Source organism: Podarcis vaucheri (assembly GCF_965113315.1).
Source record: "Podarcis vaucheri genome assembly, chromosome: 5".
Taxonomy (NCBI): domain Eukaryota; kingdom Metazoa; phylum Chordata; class Lepidosauria; order Squamata; family Lacertidae; genus Podarcis; species Podarcis vaucheri.
In genome coordinates this window covers 83941677-83963568 of record NC_138763.1, presented here as the reverse complement: position 1 = coordinate 83963568, position 21892 = coordinate 83941677, and the positions used below count along the sequence as shown (strand labels likewise).

The following is a 21892-nucleotide window of genomic DNA, read 5'->3' as shown; positions in this document are numbered from 1 at the left end:
ATGGGCGTCCTTTCTGGAGGGAGAACATGGAACTCCTCAGCAGCTCCTGGGATGCCAGTTTCTTTCCCCAGGGCCTTCCACGTGAGAACGCCAGGCCGTTGGAGGGAGGAGACTGAAAAGGCCCTACGGGCACTTGGCCTCTACAATTTTCAGCTTAATGTGTATCCATGTCTACATGGAAATTTTGTGCCAATTCGAACAGGTAAAGCAGGAAGTTCTCCTGTCACCTGCCTCCTCAACTGGTGTGACAAGCAGTTCCTGGGGGTGGGTCATGGTGAAAGATAGAGGAGCACGTGGATGGGAACAGCTGCCAATGCCTTGTCTTCTACAGTATGGAGAAATGACAAGATCTATTTCCTAGTGGGCAAAGTGAGAGGGGAAACCTCCACAGGCGAGTCCCTTCAGCCCACTATCACGGGGAAGAAACTGGGGGAAGAAACTGGCATGCCAGGAGCTGATGAGGAGTTCCATGAAAGTTCAGTGACCAGCCTAATCAGATTTCGTGCAAATAATGGGGAAATGCGGAAACATGTGCTTTGCCTCAGCTAACAAAATGGCTTGCGCTGTTCCTGCTATCTACCCAAGTATCATCCTGCATATAACATTAAACCTTTTAATATGCATATTGCAAAATGTATGAAATGAATTCCTGCAGGCAGCTGAAAAAGGTGGCGATAACTTTCCTGTGCTGGTGCTGAGAGACTATGACATTCTGTTCCCAGAGGTTTATCTATCTTGACCTCTTCCCTCCCACTTTTTCACAGGCAAGTCAAGCCACATTTTTTCAGAGGATTTTCAAATATTACTTTAGTCTGGTTTCCAAACAACTTTACTGCTATTTTTAATGCCTGGTGTGTTGTATTGTTAACCTTTTCTTTTCTTTTTGACGCTTAATGTTGGCTTGAGGAGAGATTGTCCTTTACAGGGCTACTGTGGAATTCCATATATAAACTGACTGGGCATTCCAAAGTGGACAATATGTTCTCAGGCCAGTTGCAAGCAAAGACAGATTCCTGCATATTCTCCAGCAAGGGCAATGCAAAGTTTTGTCACATCACCCTTTGCCAACCCTCTGGGGGCAATATGCCAGTGGTGGGTATGGACAAAAGTGGATGCGACCACCCTACACTGTCACACATGCACTCACACAAACAGCTTCCCCCCCTTCCTAGTCAAAAATCAATGCAGTCTTAGGTGAAGGGAGAGATTTGCTTGAGAGATCAGGGCAGACCTGTCTATACCCACTCTATAGGGCAGGGATGAGAATGTCTAATTCCCAATTTGGCAAATGGGCAAGGGTTAAATTCTGCCTAAAGTCAGACACTACAATGAGAGTAATCCAAAATGGTTGCGCCTTCTAGGGCAAGCCATTTGCTCTTAACATATCTGTAGTGTGAATGCAAAAACAACATGTTTGTGTATGTATACACATGCACACTTGTACAAATTATCTGGCCGTGTTCCTGGGATGCCCAAGTGCATTTCCTCACCAACTCCTTAGCATTCCTGCTGCAAACAAAGGGAACTGAGGAAAGAACCCGATACGATGACACACAAAAGCAGGTATTGTTGAGTCAACCCCTTCATCCTATTAAGGCCTGGTTATTGTTCAAAATTTCCTAGAAGGTGGTTGGGAAAACCCAGGCTGCATTAGGAATCCTCAGGGGGCCCTATACTTTGTGATTTGGCACCCCTGCTTTAAGGATGTGAAACCACCACCCCATCCTTTGTAACAATTTCAGGGCACGCGTTATATTTTAGAGAGAATTATTAGCTTTATTCAAGGCCAGCAGTGAGACAGCTCTCGGAAATTATCAGCTCAAAATGCAGCATTATACCAATTAAGCACCCTGTCTTAGGACACATTTTTATCACAAGATGCAACAGTCAAACAGCTCACCATGTTTCCCTTCAAGTATTAACAGTATAAAGAACAGCAAAAGCTACCTTTAATCATCCAGACAATAGCCAGGTAAAAAGTAATGTGCTAAAGAGGTGATTCTCAATACAACAAGCATGATGGAATATGCAGGGTGTTCAAGCACAAAGGCAAAATGCTAAAACTATGAGCAGCAGTGTTCTTAAGAGCTGCCTAAAAATATATCCAAATGAGACACAGAGTTTGAAAGACATTATAGGGCATTTCAGCAGAAATCATCAAGAGAATTAAAAGTCCAAACCAAAGGCAAGAACTATGGTCTAATGTGGCAGAGAGTCCCAACCTTTATATATTTGCACAGGCAAATCAGCGGACCTGTCTCCTGCACCAACATAACAATGGCATGCACTACAGTAAAAATGCACTGCACTAATACAAAATGCTAAAAAGTTGGTGGGGTGGAGGGGTTTATTCAAGCTCCATACTGGTGCCCTTTGCTTCTCACCTTCGTTCTGCCCCTGAGCTTATACTAGTGAAAAGTCTCTCTAGAGAGGGTAAAATCTTGTAAACCACTTCACCCTGCCAAGCAATGCCATGCCAGGGGAAAACTGTACCAGTAATTTTCCTTTTTCAGATCTGGGTGGTGGCACTGCATAACATGTAGGTACTAAACATGTACATACTAAACAGATACTAAACACATTGGCCAACACATCTATGACAAAGACACCCACTCATCTGACAGGCACTGTTAATTACTTCCTCCAAATCCAACTAATGTGCTGTTTCTAAACCTTCCTCACAGACAGCTCTGTCTATCACGACACAGCTTGGATGAGGAAAGCTTAATGAAAGCTCTATCAAAGCTTTCTCTCAGATTGAAACTAGTAGATCTGCTTTGAAGTATTTCTTGGGGGGGGGGATCTCCCCTAAAGAATTTAAGGCATGTAATATAAAACTACCTTTTAACAGCACGTTGGATCTCTGAGAAATAAAACTGCCCCAGTGGGGTTTTTTGGTGTTGACTGCAATTCTTATGTGGTCACAGCTTTCTCTCTCACAGCCTTTTGCACTTCAAGAAAAGCTTGCGCCATGCCCAAGAATTTAGTGCCACGGTTATTAACTAAAGTGCTTGGCAATGCATGCAGGTTGTTAAGAGAGCACCAAGAAAACATAAGAGCAAAACCTGCTGGTAGACCATTATAAATCAGAGTTTGTGGAGAAAGATTGCAATATGTTCAGGATGCGATGCTGACCACATCTACTTCCAGATAAACCCCTTTAAACTCTGGGTGGGAAGGTGGGTGAGAAATAGAAGAGGTTTATTTCTCAAGAAAGGGGAAGAAAAGTTAACCAAGCCACCTGCTAAAACTGGAAGCCCAACAAGGATAATCTGCACTGTTGCACATTATTTTTAATAGTTGTTGTTATTATTATTATTATTATTATTATTATTATTATTATTATTATTATTAAGCACAGCTAAAAGTACTAATGGAGTAGCATTAGCCCTCTTGGTCTATGGTGCGAATGAAAATGCCACCTTGCCTCCCAGTCACAGCTGCACTCTGGACACAGTGTGGCTGCATGTAGAGATCAGTGCTCACAGACCTGCTTAATCTGCAATCCTTACCTGTAAAAAGGGTGGCGGGGGAGGGGAGAAAGAGGCTCATAAATGAAGGGGACTATCCATACAATCACTTAAAGAGGACAATCCAGCCATGGATGCAGGCAAAACCAGGGGAGCAACAGACAGGTGCAAGTTGGGCCCAAAGGAAGATGCCTCACCACACTTCTATACAGCTCAGTTTATGAATAAGGCTACTGTTAGACCTGAGAAGTAGAGGCTATAGGTTGCTCTGTGCTTGCTCTGCTTGTCACCCCTATTTTAAATTGGTCCTATGCAGATATCTTGTGAGTGTTGGCATTTTTTTCCTGACCATTAAGAACTAGCTTTATTTCCTTAATCTAAAAAGAAAGGCTCCAACCCCCATTGTCACAAGCTAGTTTCCTCGCTTTGCCCACAGCTGCAAAACCTGCAGAGAAGACGTCTGAAAGAAATTTCTCTTTCCAAGTGAAAGAGAAGATTGCCACACTTTTGAACGCACAGAAAAATATTTAGGAATACACCCATCCCTCTCCCTGAAAAATATACCCCAAAGCCAGAATGTGTTGGAACCTTCTCTTCTGGCTGAATCCTTCACCAGCTTTTCTTCCGGGGGTTGTAGGTCAACAAAAAGAAGAGAGATCCCATTCCAAAGAAAAATGTTTGAACCAACCACAAACGCTGAGTTGAAGGGTCTGTGATGCCTTTCATCCTGCAGTGAAGAGACAGACAGATAAAGCCTGACATTTCTGCATGTATTACTTAAAATCCAAGTTAAGTAGATAGATGTCTATTTTTGTCCTCAGCTGCTTGGAGGATGGGCGGAAACTGAAGTTGGGCTGTTATCCACACCCCTGCTCCCTCACCAGAAGCCTTCAGGGAACTTTCCAGGGTGGCATATGATACACCAGTGAAGGAAAGATATCAGCAATGCAGTCACTATTTCCAGATAACCTCCAAACAGGGTTTTGAATCCAAGTGCATATATCTGGGATTTAGAACCATCATATTGTTACTCTTCTACTGGCACTCACACAGACCAGCCTACTTACACAGTCACTGGCTCCTTCTTGTGCTTCTTTTATGTTCTTTTATTTTGCTTACTTCATTTATACATCCCAAAGCAATTAACAATACAAAATCATCAACAATAACAGCATATATAAACACAATGCAGATAAAGGCCAGGATAAAATTCTGATTAAAAGGATTCTTAGAAGAGGAAGGTCTTTAAGAGGTGCCTAAAAGACAATAGACAGAGTTCTCAGGGGTAGGTGCCACCAAAATTTAAGGTCCAGTTCCCGCATTATACGGAGCAGATCTCCTGATGAGATGGTATCTGCAAGAGGCCCTCTCCTGCAGAATGCAACCATAAGTTGTATATATAAGGTGCAAGACAGCCTTTTAGGTATCCTGGTCCTCAGATTTATAAGGCTTTGTAAACTAGTGCCAGCGCCTTTATTATTATTTTTTAAGAAACCTGACAAAAGGATCAGGGTAAGTTCACCTGCCACAGCTGGGTTGGGTTCCAATGCACACAGCACACCTCATTGGTTCAATGTTGGAAAGCACTGGTTGCTTTTTAAAAAGCAAATTCAATGACAGCTCCTTGACCGTCCTTGACAGAATTTACTTTAGACCCAGTTCATGCAGATAGGTTGTGAAGATTATTAACACCTGTGTGTCACTTCCATACCACTTTAGGCAGCGAGAGGGAATTCTCATGCACAACACCCCATATCCGTACCCAGAAAATCAGCTCACAAGCCCAGACACAGCTGGGCAGAGGGAGGTGGAGGTAGAAGAGAGACCCAAAATAAAATAAAAATAGCTTACTTGCATAGCTTGAGGGCATATAATGCTTCCCCGATGTGGATTAACCAGGTAATTAAATATCTGAAAGGAAGGAAAATAACACCATTTGTAACTGGCGTAAATTAAAGCAAGATAAGTGTTAGCCCAAAACATTTAGGTATTTCCAGGGGAAAACCAAACATCAGCTAATTAACAGGGGACACAACCCTGTTTTTTCTCATGCAAGCCCTTGTGAAATGGACAGGAGTTCACTGAAGCAACACAAATATGCTTTGTGCGATGCCTGTTCATTTCAGTAACCATGGCTTGTGCAAGAGAAACACACAACAGGCTCTGCCATAGGCTCTATCTGCCTCTCATGCCACTGCCTCTGAAGGGTACCAAAGATCAGCTTGTCTTATTGTATGGCTCCCTCCGTACTACTTGCATGCTGAATAAAGTTCAGGTGCAGGAATGGGGTTTTCAAAAAGCAGGCAATCATTCTGCCCTGCCCTTTACATTAATGTGCATATTTCTAATAACAAGTTATGCATAGCCTAAACCGGACCAGAAACACTACACAGTCCGAGTGGAGTAAGGCATGTATGGAGCTGCTCTTTAACCCATAGCTGTCAACCGTCCCTTATTTGGCGGGAAACTCCCTTATCCCAGCGCTGTGTCCCGCTGCTGTCCCGGATTGATGATGACCCTTAAATTTCCCAGGTTTCATGCTCGCCCGGCTCAGGAGGGAAGCAGCGGCTCGGGGTCCTCCGCCTCGAGAGAGAGAGCGCACGAGCTGCCGTGTCTTTGTCTCTCCCTTTCCCCCCTCAGGGGCACATTGTGAGGAGACGGGTGGCGGCGGGCGGGCAGGCAGCCCCTCTTGCAAGACTTCTGCTGCGCTGCCAGGGGAAGCCGGAGGCGGCAGCGGTGGCAGTGGCTGAGGAGGAGCCTGAGGGAGGAGGAAGATGAGGGGATGGGGAGGGACACAAAAGGGCGGCACTTCAGCAGCCGCGCCGCAACCGCCTCATGCCGGGGTCACGGGCGGCATGGGCGAGAGTCTCTCTCCCTCCCTCCCTCTCTCTCAGGCGGGGAAGGGCCGATGGAACTCCTCGCCCCAGGACGACGGCAGCCCCAACGTGCTGCTTCGCATACCCTCCAACCAGTGCAGTGATTTCCCCCTTTGCATCCCTTTCATAACTCTATTTTTATAAATCATTTGTCCATCCATAGTTCAAATTTTTACAAGTTTTCTGTCAATCTTACCAATGTATGTAACTCTTTACAATAGCTTTCCAAATAAATTGTAAACTTTCCCCATTCTTTATTAAAGAGGTCCTCTTTCTGATTTCTAATTCTGCCTGTAAGCTTTGCCATCTCGACGTCGTTCATCAGTTTTGTCTGCCACTCTTCTTTGGTGGGAGTTGTAGACCCTTAGGATCATCTAGTCCAACCTCCTGCAAAACACAGTCAGTCGCAGCCAAAGCAGCATGGCTCCATGAGTGTGGGATTTCTGTATAAGCTAAGCCAAAATCCCTTATTATGGCTGCTGATCCCTTTATTTGAGGCTGCTGGTCCCCAAATCTGTAAGTTGACAGCTATGCTTTAACCCAGGTGACAAAAGTGCTCAGGGGAGATAATTATGGGCTGGAAAACTACCAGAGGAAGAGCAACAAAGGCTAGACAGCCTGTCCCGATCCACCCTTCACATGTGTGTCAGACTGGTTTTTACCGTTAAAAAGGAAGGAAGAGAAAAGAATGAGGCCCTGGGTCCATTGTTAGAAACTCTACAATTCTATGACTCTATAATCTCAAATACATTGCTTGACTGTAGCTTGCTCTTACATTTCACTTGTCCCTCACAAAATGCAAGGAGAAACATACATTTGGCTGCATATTATATTACTCACCTTCCCACCCACCCCCAAAATCCCCACTGTTGGGTGAGCAGAAGGAATGTGAACAGGTAGAAGATGAGAATTCAGCTTACCCGATATCGAGAAGAGTTTTATGGTTTTCCACCAAATATTTAGTGACGGTGCCTAATGGTCCCAGAAGGTCATAGGGGATTGTTGAGGGTGAAAAGACTGCCCACTGAGGTGTGAGAAGGGGGAGGGGAGAAAGAGAGATACATTTAAGTAAGCATATGTAACCCGAGGTACCACTGTATATACGTGTCAACATAACCCATCATCCTGCAACATCAGAATTCACAACTTCTGTGTTTATCCCCCAGTATCCATACATAATATATGAAATTCGGGGACATCAATACAATGTGGCACAATCCAGAAATTAGCAGCCATTTGACCAGGGGTAGGCAACCGAAGGCCCGTGGGCCAGATCCAGCCCAATCGCCTTCTCAATCTGGCCCACAGACGGTCCAGGAATCAGTGTGTTTTTACATGAGTAGAATGTGTCCTTTTATTTAAAATACATCTCTGGGTTATTTGTGGGGCCTGTCTGGTGCTTTTACCTGAGTAGAATGTGTGCTTTTATTTAACATGCATCTCTGGGTTATTTGTGGGGAATAGGAATTTGTTCATTCCCCCCTCCAAAAAAAATAGTCCAGCCCACCACATGGTCTGAGGGACAGTGGACTGGCCCACGGCTGAAATGCCGGGTGTGGAGGACCCTGAAACACTGGACTTAGGCAAGAAACCCCACAGCTGATGAGATCTCGGGCTAGATCCCCCTAAAAAAATAAATCACAATTATCATATAATGTACTTCCAGAATAAACCTCACCAGTACAGTGTGTGCTATGCATTAAAGCCGGCTGTCTTCATGAAATGCACTAAAAGTGAACTACGGCGGAAAACATATTTATACTGGACTCCAATCAGGGATTCAGCTCCCAAAAACCTTTGGGGGGGGGGGAGAGACAGAAACAAGAAAAATGGCCTCTATTTCAGAGCAGCAGAAAATAACTCAAGATTCCGGGGTTTGTTTTGTTTTTTTCCAACCCATTCATTTCAGTGGAAGAGTTTAAACACCTGCTTGAGGCTTCTACCCTGTGCCCAGTTACAGTGGAGTTGCCCACTGAACTCAGTGGGGCGCCCTTCTGAATACTGTAAATTCTCCCCATGAAATAAATATGACTTTAAAAAAAACCACGCTTGATTTGGGCGGAGTCGGACTCATCCCTAACATCTTCAAAGCCAAGTGCGGTACATAGGGATCCCCTCCAAGCCTTCCCATCTCTGGCTCCCACGGCAAGAGAGACAGAGCTCAGCCCGTGGAGGACGAAGACTTTAACCTCCAGGTCGCGCGTTCGAGTCTCGTCGGGCGAAATGTTCCGGGCTGTACTATGATCCTAGCTGTCAACGTTTCCCTTTTTTAAAAGGAAATTCCCTTATTCCTAATCGGATTCCTCGCGAGAAAAGGGAAAAGTTGGCAGCTATGACTATGATCCCCGCACGCGTCCCCCCCCCCGTGCCTTTTGGAGCACCAGGTGCCCCGGGAGCCTCCAGGGAGGCTGCGCTCACCCCGTGGTAGCTCAGGCCGACCAAGATCGCCACCATTACGAACAGGTTGGAGCGTCGGAAGTAATCGGCCTGGGAGTCCATCGAGCCCGCCACCCTCCTCATCTCTTCTGCGATCGGATCTGCTCCCGCCGCCTCTTGCGAGCAGCCCCAAGCAAGCGCTCCGGCGGGGCGTGGCGACGGCGCCGTATTTGCATTTGGGGAGGAGGAGGGTTGGATTAGGAGGGGTACGCGGGGCTCACTGCCGCGGGCTCCGCGCTGCCGCCTGCTGCTTTCTTCCTCTCGGGCAACCGCGAGTACGAGTCTTTGTGGCAAACTGCTGGCGGCAATTCGCACAATTGGAGAGTTGGAAGAGGTCCCCAAGGGTCATCTAGTCCAACCCCGCCTGCAGTGCAGGAATCCCGCCGAAAGCCGTCCCTGCGTGGGCTCGACTTCTGGTTAACATGGTACTGATCCATTGTGCCACAATTCAGCACAGTGACAAGCGAGACAAGAGGGGGGATCGTAGAATCGTACAGTTGGAAGGGACCCTGATGATCATCTAGCCCCCCCCACCTGCAGAGCAGGGATCTTTTGCCCAGCGTGGGGCTCGGACCCACGACCCTCAGATTAAGAGTCCCATGCGCTACCAGCTGACCTGCCCGTGGTGGTGCAATAGTGTCATGCGCACCTCATTCACACAAAATCACCACCACTCATTCGCCTTTCTGGATTTTGCACACTCACTGAGTCCCCATCCCTAATGTGCTTATTGTCTGCTCTTCTTGCCTTTTCCAGTGCCCAGTGCTTGACCCCTCTTGCTGTTGGCTATTCTGCAGATTAGTTGCGCTGCAGAAGGCGTGCTGGGGAGACCACACATTTCAAGAAACGCAAAAGTAACCTTTGGTAGGTTTTAATAACAAAACAAAAACTTACACTAAATTACAATATATCAATATGCATGACCCATCCATCAGGGTATTGAGAGAGCTACGTGCTTAATTAACATAACAGCTTAACATAACAGCTTAATAAACATTAACAGCACCTGCTAAACTGCTTCACAGCTGTAAAACTAGGTCATGTTATTTGCTCTGGCCCTTAAAGACATGCACATCTTGTGAAACAATAATGAGCCTTATATTTAAAGAAACCATTCAACACTTGCTTCTGGTTTGCCTTCCTTCTCTTCTTTTATGAAACAAAAAATGGGCCAGGTTTTGTGTGTCAAAACGGTTGGTTTTTTTCTTTTTATTTTCCTGCCTGCAAATTGTTAATGAATGGCAGCCTCTGATTGGCCATGGTTCCAGGAGGGAGAGTTTAAAAGGAGTGGTTTTGGAGAGACAGTTAGTTTGATGAGAGGGTTGGTTGAAGTGGGTTGGAATTGTGGTTGGAGAGGGTGGGAGACAGGTAGGGAGACAGTCTGAGGTATAAAGAGTGAATGGGAGAAAGAGTTGGCTCTGGAAAAAACAACTTCCACTCTGAGCGTATTGTGAAGGACAGACTGTGGTGTCCTGTAGGAGGAATAGACTGGAATTTTACTGGGAGGCAGAGGCTGAGCCAGGAGAAGTAGGAGCTGGAAAGGAACAGCCTACTTGGGACTCAAATCTAGTCTGGAGGGGAGAGATTTTTCTAAGGAAAAGAAGAAACTCCCAGACCCAGTGAAGGGAGGGGGTGTGGAGAGCCCTGTGGTCTACATCTGAAGGCAGCCTTGTTTAGGGAAGCTTTTAATGTTTGATGTATTACAGTATTTTAATATTTTTTTGGAAGCCACCCAGAATGGCTGGGGAAGCCCAGCCAGATGGGCAGAATATAAATAATAAATTATTATTATTATTATTATTAGAATGGACCTCTGAACGAGTTAAGTTTGTAACCAGAGGTACCACTGTATTACTTAAAGTACCTCAGGAGCAGGATTGTTAAAGGGGTTGGGTAACTGAAAGAAAGTATCACCAGAAAAAGAACCAAACCAATAATGCAAAAACTGAGGACAAATTTAAAGTGAAATTGCACTGTATTTCTGAACTAACCTAAGTTGAATCCATTTGTGTTATATACTATCTTGCCTTAAAGAAATCTTTGTTTATTTAAAGAAAACCTGTCTGAGACCCCAACTTACTAATTACCCCTTCACAAAGCTCCTTCGCAGCATACTCTGGGGCTAGAATTTTTAAGGGAAAAGGGAAAGAAACCTTCAGGTAAAGGGTTGTTCAGTGAGGTGGGGGCAATTTATCTAAGTGAGAGCGGGCCCAACGGCATGAGAGGAAAAAGTGCCGTCGCGTCCGTCACATTTTGTCCTCAGCATTTCTAGCACACGAAAGGAGTCAAAAGTGCTGGCTTCCTGCATGTCACATTTTCCAGAGAAGCCAGAAAAAGGGCTGCCGTGATGGAGAGGAGTGGGAGGGACCTGGTGCCAGAATATCACAAGTGCCAGGCTCTGCTGATCTGGCAGCTGCCTCCCTCTGAAAAGCAGGGGTAAGCACATTGTCTCTGCCAAAGAATGCTAGAAACAGCCATTTATCCCCTCACGGAGCTACAATTCCTGGCCCCCTTATGGGTCCCAGGATTGTTTTAAAGGACCATTAAATGTATGGTGTGTCTGCAGTCCAGAAGTGTAGGTGGATGGGGCTTGCATGCTTGGGCCATCTGGATTTGTTTCTCATAAAGTTACGCGATGCTTCGCACATTTTAAATATATTGCTATTACTGCAATTTAAAGCACAGGGGAAGTTTCAATTTAAATAAATTACTCCCAACTGTTTCCCCATGCGTATATTTTCAGAATGTGTGTACATGAATGTAAATTACATATTCCCTGGGAGGACATGCATAGTAATTAGTTGCTACTTGACTTTCTATGAGAAGGCTTGCTGTTGCTGAGCCCAACCAACCTCAACTTCATTCTATGCTGTAGTGGTAGCAGAGGGAAACATGCAGCCTTTTGTAAAAAAAAAAATAAGGCTCTGTGCTTTAGCCTGATGTGACTTGGTTGATTACTTACTTAATATTAATGATTACTAAATCTATTTCACCTGCCTACAGGAATTAATGACCTACAATGAAATTTTGGAATCAACATATTCAGTGGTTATTTACTCGTGTTGGAGGAGGCTAGGACCTCTGGTGGAGGACACATCATGCTCCTTCTGGGATAGATTGCCCACCTTTGGTCCCCACCCTGCACTCAGCTCTCACCTGTGGCTCCTAGAAGCCGTCAGCATGCGACAGCAGCAACACCCTGGGAATGGCTTTGACTGGCTAGCTAAACCAGGGGAGGGTAGCTGATGGGTCTCAAGCCCTTGGTGAGTTAGGGACTTCCCTTGCAGGTGGAGATAGTCTCCAGCTGTTTGAGCAGACGAGACCAATAGTGGGTCTTGAAGTTTTGCAAGAGCTGCCTGTTGCAAAGTTGCATCTGTGTGGGCATTTTCGTTACCTGAGCAGCATGTTGCAGAGAGGAGCAATCTGCTGGAGCTGTCTGAATTTGTTCCCAGAAGATCTGCATTTAACTAAGAGGAAATGAAAGGATGAAGAAATCAAATAATAGGATTATCATTGCATCAGAATATGAAGGTGTAATTTTGAGAGGGATTACAACTTGGCACGAGCATGCAAGTTGCTACATGCAGTGGCCTGATTCTTAGAGAATTTTTTTTTGTTTTGTTTACATTCACCAGAGCGAAAAGATTAAAATGTCTTTAGCTGTTGATTCAATGGGACATGCTGTTGATGCACTGCAACACGCACAAATGAGAAACATTTCCTCCTTGACTGTTTGTTGTTGTTCTTAAGTATACTTATACATAAGTGCGGGACACAGGTGGCGCTGTGGGTTAAACCACAGAGCCCAGGACTTGCCAATCAGAAGGTCAGTGGTTCAAATCCCCACAACAGGGTGAGCTCCTGTTGTTCAGTCCCTGCTCCTGCCAACCCCAGAGTCAGCCACGACTGGACCTAATGGTCAGGGGTCCCTTTACCTTTATACATAAGTGCAATTGAAGACGCAGTCCTGCAAAAGACTAGTTCTCAAGTCGGAGTAAGGGGGGAATGATACATGAGGAAGAGCAGCTGAAGCATCCCTGAATAAGAGAATGAGCTGTTTAAATCCAGGTTGAGCTAGGCTGTTCTTTCCTTGCTGGTATGCATCCATCCTTCCTTTAAAAAAATATAAATTCATTATCTGCATTCTGCTGTCAATGTGCATGCCTCTTTACTAATAAAACACCCAGATCTAAGTCCTGCAGAGCTTCCAGTGTACTATTCAGACCAGGGAAGGAAGGCTTGGGATGAGAACTGGGGGGAACATGTATCCTTTCTGAAGGGAGAACATGGAACACATCTCCTGGGCTGCCAATTTCTCCCCAAAGGCTTCTACATGATGGTGAATGAGCTGAAGGGACTCACCTGTAGGAATGTTCCCTCTCACTTTGCCCGCTAGGCAGGAGATGTTGTCATTTCTCAATACAGTATAAGACAGGGCATTTGCAACTGTTCCCATCCATTTGCTCCTCTACCTTGTCTTTCACCTGCCTCACTTGAGGAATGCTATGGACTGGGAGCTGTGAGGAGCGTCCAAACATTGAGGGGGCCCAACACCTCACTAACAAATATTGTGGGGGGCTCAAAGGGGTCCAGCCCCTAGGAGTCAGCGCTCCTGAGGGAAGACAAGCCATGTGGGGAACTGCTTATCCCCCACCCTCTTCTCTCAAATATCATGCCGATAATTATGTTCAGAATTTGGGCTTCTGGGCTACACAGACACAAAACTGCTTGTTTCTAGAGACCTGTTGCTCCCAGGCTGCAGCTCTGTGGATAATAATAATAATAATAATAATAATAATAATAATAATAAATTTTATTTATATCCCGCCCTCCCCAGCCGAAGCCGGGCTCAGGGCGGCTAACAACAATAAAATAATCCCACATTCTATAAACATTCCATTATAAAATTAATTAAAATCAAATTGATGGCAACTGTTAAGCAAAATTCTGTGCAGATTGCCAGAGGAGGGAGTCAGGCTGCGCCCTGACCAAAGGCCTGGTGGAACAGCTCTGTCTTGCAGGCCCTGCGGAAAGATGGCAGGCCCTGCAGGGCCCTAGTCTCTTGTGACAGAGCCTTCCACCAGATTGGAGCCACAGCCGAGAAGGCCCTGGGGAGCAGAAGGATGAAGGAATGAAAGGAGCAGCATGGGAGGCGAGAGGGGGCAGCCTTCCTCAGAGGCCAGAGATGCTAATGCGCTTATCTCGCCTCATGGGTGGGTCCCCCCTGCGGGGTGGGGTGGGGGTGTCATTATGTGAAGAGGGAGCAAAGAGGAGACCGAGGGGACAGGGCGGGGGGAGAAGCGGGGAGAGCAGGGAGAAGGAGGAGGAGGAGGAGGAGGAGGGCGGCTGGTGTGACGCAGCAGGGGAAGGCGTGGCCAAAAGGCGCGAAGGCAGGAGAGGCGGGAGCGCATGCGCGGGGGCGGTTTGGGCGGGAAATGGCGCGCGGCGTCAACCTTGATTCTATGAGGCGAAGCGAGAGGGAGTGGGGGAGGGGCGGCCGTTGGGACCAGAAAGAGGAGCGGGAAGGACACGCCCCCCCCGTTGCCCCAGCAAGACGTTCGTTAAAGCGCTGATGCTGCGGGAACGTAATAAGGGAAGACAGTGTCGAGAGGGAAGCCCGTCAGAGTTATCTCGCAGCCGGTCCCCAGGCGCCGCTAGAGGGCGCGGCGGCGGCGCCATCTTCCCTCAGGCATGTGTGTGTGTGTATGTATATATATATATATAGCGGCGTATTAGCGTGTTGGCCTGATGCCAGGCAGGATGCAAATCCCTGCACACCCACACCCCCCCCCTCCTACCAGCCCCGAAGCTCCCTCGGGTGCCTTTGCGCCAGTCGCCGCCTCTCCGGCTGGTCTCCCTCGCGGGGGTGTCGGGGGCTGAGGGGGAAGAAGGAGGTGGGCCGCCTCAAGGTCCCAGGGGGGGGGGAGAAGGTGGGGTCCTAGGAGCCAACTCTTGGGCCCAGGTCCCTTGCCCCCCCCAAATCGAGCAGGGCAGAGCTTACCTGGCCTCCCCCCCCCATCTTCTATCCAAGTGGGCGCCCCTGGGAGGGATATAAATAGAGAAATAAGCTCGTGGAAGTGAAACCCGGTTTCAGAACCATTTGGCTGGAAAGCAAACCCTGAACCGCATAAGCAGAATTGGTCCCTTGTCTGGTTGTCAGAAACTCAGCAAGGATTAGCTTGGTTTAAGATTAGGGACAAGAGGAAATACTGAATGATGACGTGATAATGTGTAGCATTGTAAACAGATTGGAATCATGTAAGGCATTCCCAATACTCTCCATTAGCATCCTCATTTAACCTTTTGAATTTCAGGATTTAACCCAATGTCTGAGTCACATCATCAAGCTACTGTGGATTTTGGTTTGGGTGAACTCTTCCATCGCGGAAGTTGCACGCAAAAGCAGAGAGGGGATCCGGCAGAAACAACCCCTTTCTGTATTCAGGCAACATTTCAAAAAGGGAGTGCATTATGTAGCATGGCAGGCAGGCAGGGCTCAGAAAAATCCATCCCCATAGAATCACATGCACAAAAACACACGTGTATATCTATATCCATATATGCTTTGTTGTTTTCTGCAAAAAGTACAAAATACATTGTGCTTACAACACAATGCAACAAACATTTAACAAGAAAACAAACAAATAAATAAACAAATAAATAGCAAACCAAGAAACCAATAGTAATAATAAATAATAATAATAGCAATAATGAACAGTTTATACTTATACCCAAATTAAAGTAACCGCCAACCCCAACTAAACATGTAACCCACATCAACCCAACAAAAGCAAAAGCAAAATTGGAACATTTTGAAATATTTACCCAATTGTTCTAACCCCAGATTTTGACTTTGGTCCTTATTTGAACAAGTGGCAAATTGTTCAGCTTTTATTTTTGATTTCAGTATACAAGTGCTTTTAGCTTGCTTGGGCAAAGGGAAGAGAATGCTTCAGTAAAGGGAAAGCCAGATGATGATCCCAGACAAAGGCATTAAATAACAAACTTTATTGAAAAACTGTAAAATGTATTTATATGGATGAGTAACCCTAGAAGGCGTTGGGAGAAGGGAAGATATTGCTTTGCTGCCCATTTTGGTAATCTTCAAGCAACATTTGCACAGGATTTGCAGCTGGATAACTCCCCGTTGCATAAGTGTTCCCCATTGCATGACTGTTCCCCATTGCAGACCAGGGAGTTTTCCTGCTTGATGGAGTACAGAAGTTTTACCATTCGATAGTGGAGGCTGCCTCATCATCTCTGCATCATAATATGGAACTGGGCAGTTGCTTGCCTGGGAAGTCTCACAAAGCCCTGTTCCACCAACAGCAGCTGGCTGGTAATGAACCGGGTGCAATTCCTGGGAGTTCTGCTGCTGTGCGGCAAAGACGGGCTCTGCTGGTTGCGTGGTGCTGAGAGGTGGCTGCCAGAACCCTGCTCCTTCATAGCTTTCGGGATAATGGAAGCTGCGTGGCTGGTAATGTTGCTGCGTCGGACTTCTTGCACTGCTCCTCGGAGTGCTTGGACTTCTTCTGTCACAGCGGCTATAAGGAGTTGTAGCTCGGTTCCTGATCATTGTTTTGGACCCAGTCATCTTTGCTCTCGCTCTTCAGTTCTGAAACCAGGTCTGAACAAAAGCTTTCGGGATAATGGAAGCTGCATGGCTGCTTTTTGGGCTGCTCCCCAGGCTGTTGAATGGACTTCTTCTTCTGTCACAGCGGCTATAAGGAGCTGTAGCTCGTGTCCTGATCATTATTTTGGAACCAGTCACCTTTGTTCTCGCTCTTCTGTTCTGAAACCAGGTCTGAACAAAAGAAAGGAGAGAACAAAATGCCCATTATTTCCAAATGGATAGGTCATAATTTCACTTTCTAGCTCAGAGGACAACCGAATATTTGTGCCTCATGTGGTGTAATTTTTTCAGTGTGGGAGAACTAGGGATTTGCGGGACATTGGCTAGAAAAGCAGTGTTGCTTAACTGTGGTTCCATCTGAATGCTGCACATTTGGTCTCTCAATGCAAGGTGCTGAAAGCTGCCCTCCTAATATCCTATGCACACACTCCCTTGGGAGTTCGGTCAGGTGGGTCAGGTTATAAAGGCAGCCTAGAAAACCAGATGGTTTTATCCTCAAATTAGGTTGAAACCAGGTCTCTTAAGAGTTTTTACTGTTCAAACCCAGAACCTTTGTTATTTGAAAGTATGTGCCTCCAATAATTTGAGTGGGAAGGAAAAGGAAGCCTTAATCAGGAACCAGGATTTCTGAACAAGTATGGGCACAATTTCTTCCTGCAGTTGAAAAAGAGGGGACACAACGCACCCACCCCTTACAAAAAGCCTTTACATCCACGGTACAATACGCCCCCCCCCCAAATAAAACCCCACAAAAAACCAGGAAAGAGGAAGTTGGCTCTTGAATACGGCACCTTTCACGTTAAGCTCGGAGGCATCAGGAAGATCTAACGCATTCGAATGACAACGAAAGAATTACTCTGAGCGATTTAAATTTATCCAGTATTTGCGGTTTAAGGAAGTCCCAGGAACCTCCACTTTCCCTCTTCTTACGTGCACACGATCTTCTTCGACTCCGATGCACTTGGCCAGCGCCTCCCTAGTCTGGTATCCGGGGTACTGGTTCTCTTCAAACTCCTTCTTTAAAAGCTCGATTTGGGCAGGAGTGAAAACGGTCCTTTTTCTCCTATCTCCTCCGACCTTGGGGTAGCTTCCTCCTGGGAAAAGACAAAGAGGCAAATCTGAAGGGAGCGCTCGGCTTAAACAGAAGCGACGCTTGCAGATCTTCCTCCGGACATGGAAAGCTCGGGGCTGCGCCGCCTGCACTTTCCCCCAGAATCGGGCGCTGCCTGAGGTTACACTGCGTAAAACGACCCCCGGTAGAGAACGCTTCAGTGGGAATTCTTTCAAGCGCCCCGCTGACCACCCACTCGGCAGAGCGCAGAAGGGCAAAGCCTTCGCTTTTTACAGGAAGGCTTTTGTACCTGACATTGAAATCCACGCACTTTGTGGCGTTTAAATAAACCTCCGTTTGCTCTGAACAAGGCTTTCATGAAAACAAACCAAATAATTTTCAGTAAGAAGTTTACGCTCTTATTTCTATGCCTGCCTTCGTTTTCCACAGCCGATCCTAACCACGTTTATTGGGAAATTAAATAAAGTTTATGTGAAAATATTTAACGTTCTGGAAAGTGTGTACTGTATAGGATTGCACTAAATGCTTGGTGTTTACGAATAAAGGTGTGCAAAGCAGTCTTGCCTGGGCTTCTTCCCAGGAAATAGTGAGACATGTTTAATCTCTCCCCGGCTACCACATATGGGACTTTGAAAACCTTCCTTACGCCAGGATCCTGACCCAGATGAAACAGAAAACATCTTCCTTCCTCCTCATTCCCCTATAAATAATTAGAGCAATGTTGTTGTTTTCTTTATAGACAGTGAATTAATAATCATTTTTTTTAAAGTTTCTTTTACCTTCGCTGTTGGTTGCCATCATGAAAAAAAACAACACTTTTTCGCTCTCTCCTGAATTGGTTTTGCCTTAAAAATGGACACTAAGATCCCTCAGGTTCACTCTGCTATTCTGCTGGGGGTTCGGTCTGGGCATTTATCTCCGGTGGGCGAACCCCACCCTTACTTCTCAGCCGATAAGAGGGAGTCACCTTTTCTTCCGTCGTTTTCTTCCGTCAATCCCCTCCCTCCCTCCCTGGCCACCCCTTTGGCAGTTGACTCTTCGGCCGCCAGTAATAACCAATTGACTTTGACCTACTTTAGTCTGTGATTTCCTCCTTAGCCCTTGGTTTTAAGCAGCAGTTCCAACTTTATACTGCTGTTGATTCCAAGAAACGACAGACTAGGTTACGTCGTTTATTGCATTTTAAATTTTATTCATTGCATGTGAAAAAGCAATAAAATACATTTTAAAAACCGGCGTTGATCTGCTTAATATTTCGCTGTTGGCACGTTTTGACTTGGAGCATTATCCAGTGCAGGCAACTGAAGAGAAGAGAATTCAGAAGTGAGGGGGGAGAGAGAGAGAGAGAACTTTCCGGCGACTGCTACACATTTTCTTTGCCAAGCCAGTGCAAGTAACTGCCCCAGAACTGACTAAAGTGGCGTGTCCCACACCTGCATCGTACAAAAATCACACTTGCGGGCCAACCAGAGAACACGCCCCCCCTTTACCAGGTAGCACACACTTCCTATCTTAAACGGACACTCTCCTTTTTTAAAAAAAGAATTGTTGTTCTAAAAAGTGTAAATTATTTCATATCGACAAAGATGCTTGGAACAACCCAGAACAGAAATTCTAATCAAAATCTGATTTTTTAAATGTGGTGACCTGTCAGGGAACAACCCCATTGAAGATGACAACAGTGGTTACCCAGAACTCATTGCTAGTTGTGAAGGGCCCCCCAGAACAGCTCAACTTCAGGGCCCCCAAAATGTGGGTCTGTCACTGCTTGGGACTGATGTTGGGAGAACTGTAATAGTCATCTGCTGTTGGGTTTTAAAATAGCAAACGAGGAGAGGGGAGGCGAAGCGAGAGGGAATGGGGGATGGGCGCATAGGCGCCGACTCCATGGGGCTTGAGGGGGCCCGAGCCCCCTCAAAAATTCGTTTGGGGGGGCTCAGCCCCCCCAATAATCTCGGGCGGCGGTGGGCGCGTCCGCGGCTTTTATAGGGCGCCCGGCGCGCACCAGCTCGATAACGGGCGCCGGGCCGGGGGAGGAGGGCGGCCGGCCTGTCTCCTTGGCAACCCCATTGAGCAGCGCCGGCTCCCCCGGGAGGGCCATCCCCCCGCGCCGCCGATCGCCAACACCGCCGACGCTGTGGCTGCCCGAGCCCGAGCCTGAGCCTGAGCCCGACCCGGAGCCCGAGCCCGAGCCTGAGCCCGAGCCCGACCCGGAGCCTGAGCCCGAGCCCAAGCCCGTCAGTCAGTCAGTCAGTCAGGAAGGAGAAATGGGGAGGGAGACGAGGGAGGAAAATTGCGCGCAGGGTGAAGAAAGGAGAAGGGCGAACGAGACGAGCTTCCAACCCAAAAAAGGGCTGGAAGACTCGGAGGATGAAGGATCGGGAAAGAAAGCGACGCCTTCCCCGCCCGCGACGTCGCCCGCTTGTCATTGGCACCGCAGCGGCCCCCAGAGGGGCTGGGCACCGGCGCAGGGCCGCTCCGCAGCCGCGGAGGACAGCTGCGCGGCTAGCAAGGTGCGCCGCGTAGAGCGCGGCCCTTGTGTGGCCCGGTGGCCAGGCAAGCTCAGGCGGGGACCCCCATGCGAATCTAAGACGGGAGAAGAGGGCAGAGCAAAGGGGGTCCCTTCCCCAACCTCCGGCTCTGAGACTTCCCTGAGCCCCAGAAAAGCGAAAGGATTTTCTCTTTTTTTATATATATAAATATTTTATTAAGTTTTCAAATACAAAGTTAGAAACATACACTGAAGAAAAAAGTAAAAGAAAAAAAGAAAAAGAAGAAAAGAAAACCAACCATTCAACACATTTTTTATATAACTAACTGGACTTCCTCGCATCTCCCTTACCCTGCATTCTTTATAATAAAGATATCAGCAAATTATTACCTTGTTTCGTACCAGTGTGGTGTAGTGGTTAAGAGCAGTAGTCACGTAATCTGGGAAACCGGGTTCGTGTCTCCGCTCCTCCACATGCAGCTGCTGGGTGACCTTGGGCCAGTCACACTTCTGTGAAGTCTCTCAGCCCCACTCACCTCACAGAGTGTTTGTTGTGGGGGAGGAAGGGAAAGGAGAATGTTAGCCGCTTTGAGACTCCAGAAGGGGAGTGATAAAGAGGGATATCAAATCCAAACTCTTCTTCTTCTTCTTCTTCTTCTTCTTCTTCTTCTTCTTCTTCTTCTTCTTATTTTGTACTTTTCAAATACTATACCTCTAAATTTAACATACTTTTCATCAGTTACTTATATCTTAAATTAAACATAGTATTACCTTAGATTTTGACCTTTTCTTACTTAAAATATAATTTCCTGTTTCCCAAATCTAATTGCTGAAGCTATAGTTTCCGAATCGTGTAAATTTTTCATACAACTTATATTGTTTTTGTAAATAGTCCTTAAATTTTTTTCCAGTCCTCTTCCGTTGTTTCTTCTCCCAAATCTCGGATTCTGCCAGTCATTTCAGCCAGTTCCATGTAGTCCATCAATTGCGTCTGCCACTCTTCCAGTGTGGGCAAATCTTGTGTCTTCCAATATTTTGCGATAAGTATTCTTGCTGCTGTAGTTGCATACATAAAGAAAGTTCTATCCTTCTTTAACACTTTCTGGCCAACAATGCCCAAGAGGAAGGCCTCTGGTTTCTTGGGAAAGGTATACTTAAATACCTTTTTTAACTCATTATAGATCATTTCCCAGAAGGCCTTCACTTTTGGAAAAGTCCACCAGAGGTGAAAGAATGTCCCTTCAGCCTCCTTACATTTCCAACATTTATTATCAGACAGGTGATATATTTTTGCAAGCTTGACTGGGGTCATGTACCACCTATAAATCATTTTCATAATATTTTCCTTCAAGGCATTACATGCCGTGAATTTCATTCCGGTGGTCCATAACCTTTCCCAGTCCTCAAACATGATGTTATACCCAATATCCTGAGCCCATTTTATCATGGCTGATTTGACTATCTCATCCTGAGTGATTTTCTCTTCAACCTGCCCTCCATCCTCTTGCAGAAAACTCTTTGCCTGCCCTGCCTGTATCTCGTTTTAGCTTTTTAATTCCACACACGCACCCTTTGGACTTCGTGGCAATCGGGCGCGCGGGTGCGTTTCCTAAGAGAGTGAGGACCCCCGCCTCCTCCCCACCTGCTCCCTCGCCAGCCAGCCAGCCGCGCGCCCTAGCCGGAGAGCCCCGGCCGTCCCCGTCGCGCAATCGGCTGGATCTCCCTTCAGCAGGCCGTGCTCACAACTCGGCCCAGGGACCCCCAGCAGCGGATCTCCGGCTCAGCTGAAGAATCCGGCAACAAGCCCCCTCCTCCCCAATCGCTCCGCCGAAATACGCTCCAAAACCCCCCAGATAGGCCGCCGGCCGCCAAGTCTAGTGGCGCCCTGAGCGAGCGTCTCTCCCCAACACCGCC

At 46.8% G+C, this 21892-nt stretch overlaps 2 protein-coding genes and 2 long non-coding RNA genes across 6 annotated transcripts in view; 1 reads left to right on the top strand and 3 right to left on the bottom strand.

Moving 5' to 3' along the window:
• Positions 1 to 21892, bottom strand: part of LOC309532317 — a 107694-nt gene that overhangs the window by 15620 nt on the left and 70182 nt on the right. The gene's annotated exons all lie outside the window — the stretch shown is intronic.
• The window catches only part of LOC309532282 (uncharacterized protein), a 46066-nt gene that overhangs the window by 5519 nt on the left and 18655 nt on the right, over positions 1 to 21892 (bottom strand). The window contains exons 2-3 of one of the 3 annotated variants that reach the window (XR_014219673.1): positions 17346 to 17509; positions 16554 to 16586 (exon numbers count right to left, since the gene is read on the bottom strand). The exons of 1 other annotated variant lie outside the window; for it this stretch is intronic. The gene's annotated coding sequence lies outside the window, so the exon portion shown is untranslated. Of the gene's footprint in view, positions 1 to 16553; positions 16587 to 17345; positions 17510 to 18279; positions 18789 to 21892 lie in introns of those variants that run through there. One more of the 3 variants, XR_014219675.1, reaches the window with a different exon arrangement.
• LOC309532302 lies at positions 2 to 3975 on the top strand. Its single transcript, XR_014219718.1, has 2 exons — positions 2 to 668; positions 723 to 3975. It is a non-coding gene; the product is annotated as an uncharacterized lncRNA (long non-coding RNA).
• Positions 1751 to 8908, bottom strand: LOC309532293 (transmembrane protein 254-like). The gene is made up of 4 exons (XM_082222529.1): positions 8765 to 8908; positions 7267 to 7370; positions 5322 to 5381; positions 1751 to 4197 (listed from the first exon to the last, which is right to left on the bottom strand). Exons 1-4 carry the CDS (start codon positions 8864 to 8866, stop codon positions 4080 to 4082), a joined length of 384 nt encoding a protein of 127 aa, XP_082078655.1. The 5' UTR covers positions 8867 to 8908; the 3' UTR covers positions 1751 to 4079.

Excerpts from the sequence above, each read along its gene's own strand:
- LOC309532293 (XM_082222529.1), bottom strand. The coding sequence starts at position 8,866 with ATGAGGAGGGTGGCGGGCTCGATGGACTCCCAGGCCGATTACTTCCGA. Across the intron at positions 7,371-8,764 it reads TCGGCCTGAGCTACCACGGG|TGGGCAGTCTTTTCACCCTC; the intron begins GTGAGCGCAGCC and ends CTCACACCTCAG. Across the intron at positions 5,382-7,266 it reads AAAACTCTTCTCGATATCGG|ATATTTAATTACCTGGTTAA; the intron begins GTAAGCTGAATT and ends CCTTCCTTTCAG.